The 12,673-nt window shown below is 40.8% G+C and overlaps 3 protein-coding genes across 3 annotated transcripts; all 3 read right to left on the reverse strand.

Moving 5' to 3' along the window:
- Nucleotides 1-2,504: 2,504 nt before the first annotated feature.
- On the reverse strand, nt 2,505-4,163 carry MELLADRAFT_113923 (uncharacterized protein; the record flags this gene model as incomplete). Its single annotated transcript, XM_007418678.1, has 5 exons — nt 2,505-2,831; nt 2,910-3,065; nt 3,155-3,177; nt 3,455-3,636; nt 4,078-4,163. 5 exons carry the CDS (start codon nt 4,161-4,163, stop codon nt 2,505-2,507), a joined length of 774 nt encoding a protein of 257 aa, XP_007418740.1.
- A 4,982-nt stretch (nt 4,164-9,145) lies between these two features.
- Nucleotides 9,146-9,810, reverse strand: MELLADRAFT_69639 (uncharacterized protein; the record flags this gene model as incomplete). The annotated part of the gene is made up of 2 exons (XM_007418663.1): nt 9,146-9,233; nt 9,311-9,810. 2 exons carry the CDS (start codon nt 9,808-9,810, stop codon nt 9,146-9,148), a joined length of 588 nt encoding a protein of 195 aa, XP_007418725.1.
- A 1,107-nt stretch (nt 9,811-10,917) lies between these two features.
- MELLADRAFT_84107 (uncharacterized protein) lies at nt 10,918-12,210 on the reverse strand (the record flags this gene model as incomplete). Its single annotated transcript, XM_007418673.1, has 2 exons — nt 10,918-11,972; nt 12,030-12,210. The coding sequence occupies 2 exons, from the start codon at nt 12,208-12,210 to the stop codon at nt 10,918-10,920; spliced, it is 1,236 nt and encodes a 411-aa protein (XP_007418735.1).
- Between the last annotated feature and the right edge of the window lie 463 nt (nt 12,211-12,673).

The following is a 12,673-nucleotide window of genomic DNA, read 5'->3' on the forward strand; positions in this document are numbered from 1 at the left end:
CAAAAGCCAGTGTCATCTGCATTGTGTATGGTTCAAGCATACAGCACACAACTTTGTATCTTAAAACTGTCAATGGTTATTCCTAGCTTTGTAATTCTGATTCCTCAGTGAGGACTCCACTGTATTGTTCTGCATACCCTAAGTAGCCACACTTACATTCTGGTTGTAAGCATCACTGCTGTCATGTTGTCATAGACAAGTATCCCTGTATTTGTATTTTCTCATGAGTGATTCTACAATAACAAACAAAATAGAGTTTTTTTTAGGTATGCATACCCGCTTCAAGTAAAAACTAAGTAGTTGTTTATTAAAGAATTAATCTCAAAGTATCTAAAATTCTGAGCCAAATTGATAATTGATGTACTCTGATACTGAAACCATTAGGGGTTAGGGGTTAGGATTAGGGGGTCAGGCTTAGGGCAAGGATATTATCACCCCACTCCAAAAGTGTGGCATTACGTCTGTTCACAAGCACCATCATTTCTTCCAACCCTTGATCCCACCACACTTGGGGATCACAAGGAGAATGGCCTCCACAACCCAGCCCACCCCTTCCCCTTGGCTTACTGCCAGCAGTAACAATTGAACATACCTTCCTCAAATGGTCTTACTTGTAATAGGATTGGGCTTTCATTGTGTTACTCATAATATTTACAGTGATCTTGTTTGTATTATGAAAGAAATTCAACAAATTGCCCTTAAAAAAGCTTTCCTTCTTAGTTGATGTCTGTTCCTGAATAACCTTCAGAATTCTTTGTGAAACATTTTAAGATAGGCCCTTCTTATGAGCGCGGCGCCCGCCGCTCAATTTGGCTAGTTAGATATCAATATCAGGCAATTGAGGTGTGAGCTATTGTTCTTTCAATATTTTGTTTTAACATGACAATTTTTACTGGGTGGAGATGCTCATGGTATAACTTTCTATTGTAAGCCTTCTGATTAGCTAAAAGATAAAATTCAGTTCATAATCAATAGATTTTGATTAGCAAACTTTGAAGAATTTAGTAAAAATCTCAACTCCAACTTCTCTGCAAGAAAGATTGTAGGATACAAACAAAGATTCAAGAAAATCAAAATAGCGAACAATTTGCATTGGGAAAATCACCTTCAAAACCTTGCATATATTTGACAAACACCCGAGATCAATTCAATTTCTTCTCAGATAACTCTCGTGGACTTTCTTTCTTGAAAAAAAAAACCTTCTGCATACATTGGAGAAACAACCAAAATCAATCCAATTTCTTCTGAGATAAGTCTTGTGGAATTTCTTTCTTTGAAAAATCACCAACAGCATCCTTGAGTGAATGTAATTCAACTTGAGCTGTATGACTTTGACAAAACCCTGTGAGTTTCAAAACCCCAGTCCTGAACACCTCTGGTGTTCTACTAAATTGTGACCACGGATTGCAATACAATTTGATTTGAGATTCATGGTCCTAGTAATGTTTCTGATAAGACCATAAAAATGGGAATATCGTTGTGTTGAGGGAGGGGTGAAGTGGAATGAGTAGCATTAGATGCCATACAGATCAAAATGATATCAGTAAATCACAAGTTTTTCCACAGTTTAATTCAAGGTCTTTCAAGGAAACCAACTGGTAGTATAGTAAAAATGAGCTTATGTTTGATTACAAAAAATCTAACCAGAGGTTGAGTGAGTATTACACCATCTCCATGTACTTAAACGTTTCCGAGCCTTTTCAACCAGAGCAATGTCTCATTTTCCAGTATAATTACCTCATCAAGATTTTGGTCTGTTTGTGGATTCTGATTATTCGATAAAAACATTTTCTAGATTTAGAAAGGTTATGCTCCAAAGAACTTTTGATCATTCAACTAACTTGAGTCATCGAAATTGAAAAAACAGCTGATTGTTCAACTGAAAGTCTTCAATGACAAAATGTAGCTTCTTCGGTATGATAAATAGCTACTTGGTGTGAGATTTTGTAAGCTGATCAAGATGAGGGGTTGAAGATGAAGGATTACTATCTTCTGTAGTACAGGATTTCTTGATTACAAAAGACTTTGAAGAGCTAATCAAATTCTAGTTTTGAGATGTTGAGAATTGATCGACAGATGTACAGACCTATTCAAGACTCATCATGAAATACAATAGTTACTGATTTCTTTGATGTTATTGTGATAAAGGGATCCAATAACATGTTTTTCTATATTTACTCTTTCTACTACCAAGTCAAACTTTTGATATCTATATTCACTCATGGCTTGTTCATCAATCACATTCAAGGTTGATTTGTTGACCAATCCAAGATCAGATCCTTTGAGTCTAATTTGATCTACTGCATCTGATGCTTGGTGAACAATTTCTCAAAATCAATTAACTTTAAAAAGTTTTCAAAGAAAGACCCCGTTTGATTAGCTCCTCTCAGAGCCACTTTATATGTTGGCTGAAAGGCACAACTCACCTAATCTTCTCCTGGTACCAATACATAATCACCACCGTACTAATATTCTTGGCTGTCCTCTTTCAAAAAGAAAGTAACTCAACACAAGTTGTGAAAACAGATCGAAGAAAATCCAGCAGCAGCACAAAAGTTAGCAAACTCAATGATACCAGAATGAATAAAGATTCCAGGATGAGGTTGATGAATGACCTTGCGATCAGTTGAACCTTCAAGATCAGAGTTGATGCAAATTACTTTGGATGTAATGTCCTCTTTTGACATCCTGTCTAAGACCATGTTGATGGCTTTACTGAATTGCACACAACAGGCATCCATTTCCTTAGTATTGCCAATATATAGGTATGGCGAGGTAGATGAGGACAACAATTGGAGGATTGTAGCCACATTATCACTGTATTCCCAATCCTTCAGGTCTTTAAAGGCAGTAGCAGCTGATTGATGAGTAATCGAGACAAGTGCAATGGTTCAACGAGTCAAACATACATTATTAATGTCAATGAGCAATGTGATGTTGAGATTTCGAGCCTCAGCAAGTCTGGCTGCTTTGGCGTCATTGCCCCCTTCCTGCAAACCATCTGGACCAAGACATAATACGGTCCTGTGTTGGTTGGCGAGGGCGATAATGGTTGACAAGAGGCCCTGAAAGTCCAAATGATTGAAATATAGATTGAGTGCACAGTTGCTACAAAGACTGGCAAGTTTGAAATTTATCACATGAAATCACTCACACATGTGGCCCAATCAACCGCTACTGAACTTGACACCACAAATGGTTAGCACATGTGATAGATCCTTGGGTGTAAGAGGTAATGACAAAGCTGGAATAAATTGCTTGATGGTATCAGACCTGAACAAGACTGTGTGGCTTTGAAACCCTCGTAATTGGGATCGTAAAGATCTGGACGTATGATTCCAAATGCGCCAGAGAAAATAGAACATGGCATATCAAGATGAAACTCGACGGAATAAGCTTGCAACTTCTTCTATAACACCATGAGGTGATATATCCAATAAGTTGATAGTCTTACGACCCTCCAAGATGGGAGAAGCGCCTATCAAGACCTGCATGGCTATAGTAGGTGATTGGTTGTAGTTTTGACTGAGAGCAGAAGTGATCAGGTTAAAAGATCCATCTCGACCAGATGGGTTGATAATTCCGGAAGAGGTGATAAGAGAAACATTGGCCAGTGAATTGAGAGATGGGTAAGAGCTTTGAGAGCCATCATTTTTCCCCTCAACATTCACCTCCTCATATTTCACATCTAGCTAGATGACCGAGAAGTTTCACCTGAGCCTGCAGTAGTACATAGGCCCTGGAGCAGGAGGTCTCTATGAAGGGCAGAGAGAAGTTATTGAGTGGCGACTTGGTGACCTGCTTCATCAAAAACAATGTGATTGAGTTTCTTTGAATCAGCATCAATTTCACTGACACAGGATCAGAAGGGCCTGTGATTTGAAAATTACAAAGGTGGCTTAATTAGTCAAGGTAAAATCTGGTAAAATATTGTAACAAGTCAGAAAGTCATCGGAATTCAGAGCCGATCAAGCAAAAGGCGTACATGATCGGATTGAGTCATAAGAAGGAAAACCACAACGGATACAGTTGAAGATGATGTAAAAGAATTTCTGAATTTTGAGGGATGAGACTTACCCAGTATGACCACTAACACCTCTTGCAACACCAGTACTAACTACAGTAGCAGTGAAGAATACAATAGTCTCTAAGAATAGAGACATTGTTGAGTAACTTTAGTTAGTTCATGGGTAAGTTCAGGTTGAGAAGGTCAAGAGTGACTTTGTTGAAATGCTCAATGAATGGGATTGGGAATGCGGTATAGATTAGATACTTGCAATAATTTTGTAAACTTGGTTGATAATTTCAATTTGACCATTGAGATCCAATTGATCAAACTTCAAGTGTAGATATAGGATCGATTCAAATTCACAGTAGTCCAATTATCATCAAGCCATATGAATTAATGCGATCCATCCTAGGATTCCAATCTGTCTCCTACTTTGGATCTATGTGCTCTCGAATGTGGAATTGGATTATCATGTCTTGAAAGTGATTTGTTCAAAGTTGGCCATGGTGATCTAGACACAAATTGTAAACAAAGATGACATTGATATCAACACACACATCAAATGAATACTTTTTTGTTTGAGATTGAAGAACGGAGGCTGCTTACTTTCATGATCCGTATGGATACTTCTTAGACGTAGTCATTATTCAAATTGTTCACTGGATCTAAGCCACTCAAGAAAGAAGAAATCCACAAACCAAACAATTTAAAATCACTCAAAGAGTCCCATGATGTATGTGAAAAATCCGACTTGAAACGTATGTCTGCTTAGATGCGAGGATAGGAATTTCGATCAGTCCAGGTATTTTGGTATGGGATGGGTTGTGTGATTATGGGAAATGAATATCCATATGCTACATTCAGATGATGTGGAACAATGAATAGCGCTCACAGCATTGATGTTTCCGAGTGGTTTTGAGGCAAGGAGTAGCAACGCGGCGGGTAAATGATGGTGAATGCAAATGGATTCACAAAGGTAGGTTTCTACCCAAGACAAAACTGGAAAATCACACTAATGGTGAATTCTGTCCAGTTTTGTTAGTGAACCGTCTCCAGGATTGAATGTTATGATTGTGACCATTGCTTTCCAACAATTACCCCAATTCCATACAAGGTCAAAGTGTTGCCCACCCAACCCACGTTCCGGATTTCAGGCTGGGGAATCACTCGTAAAGGGTCAGCTTTCTGTAGTGTTTCTTTATATCCCTTCGGTCAGGGCTTTGGCTTCTGCTCCTGTGTCCAGCATATCTGTCGCTTGCATAATGGTCTCCAGCATAACAATCATCATGCTTCCAGTCATCACGCCTTCTACCATCGTCATGGCGTCCTTTGTAACCGTTCCCTTTTCCCTTTTTCCCGTTTCCCTTATAGCTACTGATATATGCGTGGCGATTTTCAGTTGGGGCTGTTGTGTATGTCGAGTTTGAAGTCAAATTAGATTTTGATTTATTTGTTAAGGGGAAAATATGAGCTTTCGGCTTTCCTGGTGCATAGGGATTGGTTTTATAATGTCTTTTGTTATAGCTCTTGGCGGTTGTCTTAGCTTCTACTAATAATGTTTCTTGTAATTCCGCGTGATTTCCTATAGATTTATCCACGGTTTTGCGCATAACCCCGTGACAAACCAACCTACAGTATCTCAAGGCCACCATCCAGCCAAAGTCTTTCCTTAACTTCTTCACCACTGCGACATGGCCTTCAAATTGTTTGGCAATTGGTTCCCAACCGCATGCTACCAAATGAGAACAGAAGAGCTCCATACAGTCGCCCCAAACTTTGAAATCTATTGTAAGTTCTTCTACAGGAGCATCTCCCCTGTATATCCGAGCTTCACCTGATTCTTTCTTATCTGATTTTGTAGCTCTAGATGACCACACTTTTTGATCCTTAATCAACCATTCTTTGTCAAACACAGTGAGTTGGATGTACGAGGTGAGTCCTTCAAGGATGATAGTTAAACCTGGAGACAATGGCGCTAACAATTCTGTCATTTGTGCATTTCCACTTCTCAAAATTTGTCCGTTATGAACTACGTTGCTGTTCTTCATCTCAAGCGTCCCTTTCTTAGAGTTCATGATTGCATGGGCGTTATCGGACTCTTCTTTGGACAACACTCCTTCAAACCAGGTTGATGAATTTGACAACTCAACGTCCTTTTTGATTGAGACTGGAGGTTGGAGGACTACGGGATCTGCCTGAGCTTCAACTGGTTGACTTTGGGCTGGTTGCTGAACGATTCTTCTTTCTGGGATGACTTCCCGTACAAATGCTACAGAAGTTTTGCTAGATTTGTTCAAGTGAGTATTGTCCTCGTCCATAATGTAAGGATTGTGTTGTTTAGGTTGATTTTGGCCTTTGTTCAACACCTTCAGTAAAGCAGTAGCCTCCGCATTGTCTCCTCTGTGGTAAGCCTCTTGGATGAGAACTCCCAGTGCTTCTCTTTGGGGATCTGTTTCCCAAAAAAACCCACTGTGAACGGAATCCAAAGTATGTCAGTACAATGTTTCGATTTCCTTTTGGGGACGACTAATACGGTAGTTTGAATTTGAACACCAATTGTAAGCCGGGTCAGGCTGGATCTCTATTTTGAGCAGGGCCAGGCTAATGGACACCAACTGTAATCCGGGCCAGGCATTAAACCCTCCCACGTATCCGTATCGTTCCTACTTCAAATCAAAATAAAACAAACAAGGGGGTAATTTCTTTTTGTAATCTTCACTTGTCTTGCCTCATATATTGGCTGACATTGTGTTGACTTTACGTGTGGATTTCTTTTCCCAGCCTCCTATTTGGTGCGTTGATCGCACGCTGTCTGCCTCTTCACCACTTCCACCTCCTCCTTCTTCCTCCTCACTGTTCCTTTCCATTCTTCTTCATTTTGATTTTCTTGATGTTCTTCTATTTGATCTTCTTGAATCTCGTTCTGACGAGTCTCCTTAGATTTTCTTCCTTCTCTCGTTTTCCTCAAGCCTTTTGGTCTTTCTATACGTTTCTTCTTAAGGTTTGTTGGAGTCCTGTGCGATGCATTGCTCCTTGGTCTGCTGCCTCCATTTGTCCCTCTTTTAGGCATTATTAGGCGATTTCCGAGTCTGACTCCAGTAGCGGCTGCTTGTGCCCGAGTTAAAACCGTGTCTAAGTTTCCTTCAGTTTGATTTATTTGACCAAGAAATGACATCTTCTTCTTTATTTACTTTGTTCCTTGACTTAGTTGATCCGGTATTCTATAATTTGAATTTATTAACTTTGACTAGCAAATTAGGCGGCGGGCGCCGCCATTTCATGTTCTGAGCTTACTGGGGGTTTCAATTTTCAATGGCATGGAAAGCTATGGAAATTTCTCAATTTGAGCAATAATGGATGCTAACTCAAAGGCAAGGATTTGGTTTGCTGATCTTATACACTCCCACAAGCCTAAGTCTCAAGATATGAAGTTTTTGAGATTTGGGTTGAGTACATCATTAAAATTGAAAGTGCTTGTGAAGCTTTTAGAGGAGGGAACCCAGGTTGGGCTCAATAGGGTTCATATAACAGCTCAAAATCACAATGATCTCCTGTTATCCTTGTGACCTGGGCAAATTTTTGAATGTAGCTTCATGATCACAGTGCAATAGAATTCTCTCAAGATTGCAACAGGGGATTAGCTGCATGTACACTTCCAACAAAATTGTGTCGCATCTCGGCATACGCGCTCACATAGCAAGGTGAGATGCGATTTCGTATCGCGTATGTGACAGGCGATGAAAGTCCCGTGCGATGTGAAATCGCGCAGGTTTCAAGCGATTGGACCTGTCAAATCACATACATGTGTGTGATTCTACCCAGATGCGATTTAGGATCGCGTCTACTCAACGCGACTTGACGATGACGCGATCCTTAATCGCCTCAACTCAATCCGACTCAACCGCTCAAGCGATTCAGGCTCGCGGCACCTCAATGCGACTGAACACCTCACGCGATTCAATCCACTGAATCACTTGAATATCATGCGAAAGGATCTTCTCATCGCTCAACCTCAATGTGATTTAAGGTCACGTTCTTTCCTGCGACTCAACACCGCCATTTCTTGTCGCCTCTTCTCGTCCGATCCAATCCCGCTCTCCTCAATCATCTCATCCTGGCACTCCTGATACCGAAAAAATAGGATCTACTTTGGAATCAATATGATGCTCCAAAGTCTTATTTTGCTCTGATAGACATCATTAGTTACAAAAACCAATCGTCCCATCCAAGAAAGTAGAGTTACCAATGCCTATAACGTCAACAAAAAACAATTAAAGAATGAAATTTACAAAGAAATAAACATGGCCAGAGAACAGTTTCATGCCGATGGTTTTGAAAAATTATCTGATGAGTTGAGCTGAGTGTTTTGTAATAACCAGCCATTTTCAAAAAAAGAATCAGCCCTCTAATTCAGTCAATAAGCTTTGCATGCGCGGAATATGACCGTTCACTGCCTCGTAAAAAGTTAGCGCAAGGCAGGTTTGATGAGATGTTTTTTTGCGGCGAAATCCTATGTATGCGCATCATTTAGCTGGCACGACGGTGGATCATGTGACAGTCTTAAGGTATATGAGATGTTGATGCACTCTATTGAAGATCTTTTCAATAGAGTGCATCAACTACTTGAAGGGAAAAAGGGTCAATTATAAGTGGTAGCTTATGATGGTGTTTGAAGGTGGAAGTTGAAGCGCTTCACAAATTGAGAGTTGTCCCATAGAAACTCTGAACTTTACTCCTCTGACTGCACGTGGAAAACTTTGACCATGAAATTGTAAGGGGTGTCAAGTCCAATGTTTTACGGTTTTTCCGTAAAGAAACTTTCTCCGTAAAAAACTTTCCCGTTGTAGCATACATGTAAAATTCACAACACGGATTTAAAGACCTCACCTTGACCATTTCACTATTGGAAAAAGGTGGCCTTGATAGTGGATGCAAGAGTTGTTTTGTTGGACTGTTAAAGCAGGGGTATGTTATTTCAAACAAAATAGCCAATATTCTCATAGACTAACTGGAACATTTTAAATCAAGAGAAACGCATAATCTATTTCTCAAGCTTCCACCTATACTTCATATACACACTTTATGATTCACACCACCACTTGAACCATTACATCAAGATCCAAAGCCACCCGTCCCTTAAGGCGTATGAGTGTAGGGCGGCGCGGCGACATCAGGTTCCATTCTATTCGCAGCAGCAGCATCTTCGACATCACAGGTGCGTTTACTGTGGACAAAGTATCATGTCAGTCAGAATGATCTCATTCAAACGCAGTATGTTATTTTTTTGATTCCTTAACTTACATCTCCTGAGCTATCAGTGCCCACAGAAGCCCGATGTCATCTTGATATTGTCGAACCATGCACTTGAAACGTTTGTACCGTTTGCGTGACTCCTTTGCTTGACGCTTCAAGATTTCACGGTGAGCAATGACTTCGGGATCTTCTGAACGTAACATCGTGTGGATGTATCGAAGCATGATTCGAGCCTGGCAATAATCTTGCCAGATGTCGTCAGTGGCTTCTTCCAGATAGACCATCGAGCTGATAAGATGCTCGATCTCGTCACTGTTTAGGAAGCCGTGTCTTCGTACATGTTGAACAATATAGTCAGGTATTTTGTGGAAGGACCCGGGTTCCAGATTACTTTTGAAGTAGATATCAAAGTTGCTTTCACGTTCACGAGATGTCGAGCCGCCTCCGGGGATTGCATTTGGATCTGGCTTTCGCTCATGACACGCGATGGCTTCTAAACCGGGTAAGATGCCGCTAGTTACGCGGCCTAGTATAGGTGGAAACACCATCGCTACAGGGTAAAAAAATCTTTCAACTTGTAGCTTTTGAAATATGAGAAATAGAGAAAACACTGACCAGTATAAATTTTGCTGCAGCGGAATCCGGCGCGAGTGAGGAATCGATGGATGTCCAGCTACGTCGACCTCTGGATAAAACCGCTCGAATGCAGCGCAAATCAGGTATGAAAGGGGTTGTTATATGTAATCGTGCACAAACCCACTTCACAAAGGGTGTAAATCTGTCAAGTTTCACTCGTAGAAGGCTGACCGTTTTTCTAAAACGTATACTTACCACTCAAAGTTGCTTACAATTCGAAACCAGCGACCTATTTTCTTTCGGCGGAAATCTTTTGTACGTCAAAAACATAAGACGATTTCTGCACTAATTTTTAAATTTCTCAACATCAAGCAAGCTTTATGACTACCAATCGCTAACACTATTTAGCTTAGTCTTATATAACCACAGATCTGTTAAAATTCATTGATAATTTCATTTTATTACTTTACCGATGAAACATATCACTAGGCTCAAACTACGTGATCTTGCCGAGAAGAATTCAGACAGATGATCACTGGAGCTATGATGTGCAACCTCACGCACGCCATAAGCGAAGAGGAAACATAATAACCCTCGATGTGATCCTGTAAGTGAAGCAGTTCGCAACTCTACGGGGATGATATTAGTAGTGGGGATAAACTGAGTGGGAAAATATCAGCTTAAAAAATGGAAAAGAACTTGAATACCAACATATCGTTCATGAAGGAAAATAGAAACCCTTGTCCTATAGAAACATTTTTTGTTCTTTGGACAGAAGGTAATTGAAAAGATGTTCTTCGTGGAAACATTTTCATCTTTGGAGCTTTTAAGCAAGAAGAGTTCAAGGTGCGGGTAGTTGGAGAAGAAAAATAGATGACAAAAGGACTCCCATTACAATCAATGAGCTGATACCACCGGATTGTATATTCCACTCTAAATCAAACCGACAATAAGGCCTAAAACATACGACAAACAAAAAGCAGTGGCTTCCACCTGATACCAAATACTAGAAATTGAATCAGCTGAATGACGATCTGTTTACTTGAGAAATGAGCTGACCGCTAACCATGCAGCCTCAGTCACAAAATAATTCCATGAATCCTCACACGATAAACACATGTATGATGTTGATTTCCATGATTCGAATTGATCTTGAAGATGACCTTGTTGTAAACATCTTTTGTCGGTGTAAATTCAAATGTCTGGGCAATTGACGCTTTTGATGTATCGTAAAAGGCACCGAATAAGAAAAATTCCGAGTTCACATCTTTGTCCTCCACCAGACCCCAAAGCTCGAAATCTTTAGGGGCTGCATCTATACTATCTTGAGCCAACTCTTTTCCAATGTGCTCGACTGTGACACCAGCGATGTTGATAGGGTGACTTAGGGCAATACCCAGCTGTCCTTTTGAGCCATTGAAGGCCCAGAACGCACCAATTGAGCCGTCACCAGTCAAAACGATTTCGGGTAACGTAACTGAGGGACGGCCACTAAGGGGGGCAAAGAGAGTTCCCCATCTTCTTGGGCCCTCGAGGGGGGCGGGTACACCACGATCAAGACTGATTGATTTCGAGGTCAGGCCAGCAATCACCGAACCACCAGTCTGTATAAATGCAAAATCTCGACGACCATCTTTGTCCTTCGTGCATGTCTTCAGAGCGTCCTGAGCAATGGTTTTGAAATGTTCAATCATTTGCAGGAACTGTCGAAAGTTCAGCATCGCGTTGTTGATCTTGTCATGGGTGGAATCTTTCAATGTCGACTCAGGAGTTTCGGAAAGCGGGGTGAATTGACCAGGTACTTGAAGCGTAGTTATCTCATCCCATAATCCAAGATCGTGCGAGACTATCGAAAAGGCAGAGATCCAGTAATCGTGGACCTGTTGAAGGTGTTGGACTTGCGTTTCCAACTCATCTACTTTCTTTTCCGTCATGTGCAACCTATTCAAAATGGGTTGAAGGTTTTCGGGGTCTTGTATACGTCGGACATGATTTCCTAATTCTTTCAATTTCTCATCCATAATCTTCAACGCCATGGAATTATCCCCCGATATGTCGCCTTCTCGAATAGATCTGAATTCAGCTTGTAATTCAATCAAGTTCTTGTTGGTGATATGCAATGTTGCCGAATAGCCTAGATTAAAGCAGGTCAGTATACTGCCAAGGAAGTCGGCTCATATAAAATGCTTACTTGTGAAGAACCATAAGACAAAGGCAGAGAGCACGATCAAATACGATTGGCGTATAGACCGGGAGATCAAAAGCTTGACCACAAGACCACACTTTTTACCAATGCTATGTTGGTAAATCTCCCTTTCCTCAATGTGGATATGACTGGTAGAGTGGCGGTGATTGGTTCTCTGATCTGGCATGTTGATCACAGTGAGCGGTGGTCTGGATTTGGAGCACAAAATCTAGTGTTGGCGGACAACTAACACCGTGGGGTCAGCATGTACTTAGCCGCCTTAGCCGCCAACTTCTGGATTCTTCCACTGTATGAATCGGATGACTGTTCCCTCCTCCACAATGGGCTCGCAGTTAAGGTCAATGGACGGTCCGCGTCTGCTTACACAATTTCAGTGACACGGGGCCTAAAGATGAGTGCCTGGAAGAATGCTTGATTAGTGCTGTAATTTTATTTGCATCAGTCTGCCCAATCCCAATGTTTTAACCGGTCTTAGCAGGAAGTTTATCTGGATCTTCTCCATATAGAATCTTACACAACTCATGATGTGCACAAAAAGACTTGTATAAATCTAAGTGCAGATACAGCATTTTGATGGCAACTTTAACACAAACACAATATACAAGTTTCTAAATGGAAAACAAGGAGAA

Source organism: Melampsora larici-populina (genome assembly GCF_000204055.1).
Source record: "Melampsora larici-populina 98AG31 unplaced genomic scaffold MELLAscaffold_100, whole genome shotgun sequence".
NCBI classification, from domain to species: domain Eukaryota; kingdom Fungi; phylum Basidiomycota; class Pucciniomycetes; order Pucciniales; family Melampsoraceae; genus Melampsora; species Melampsora laricis-populina.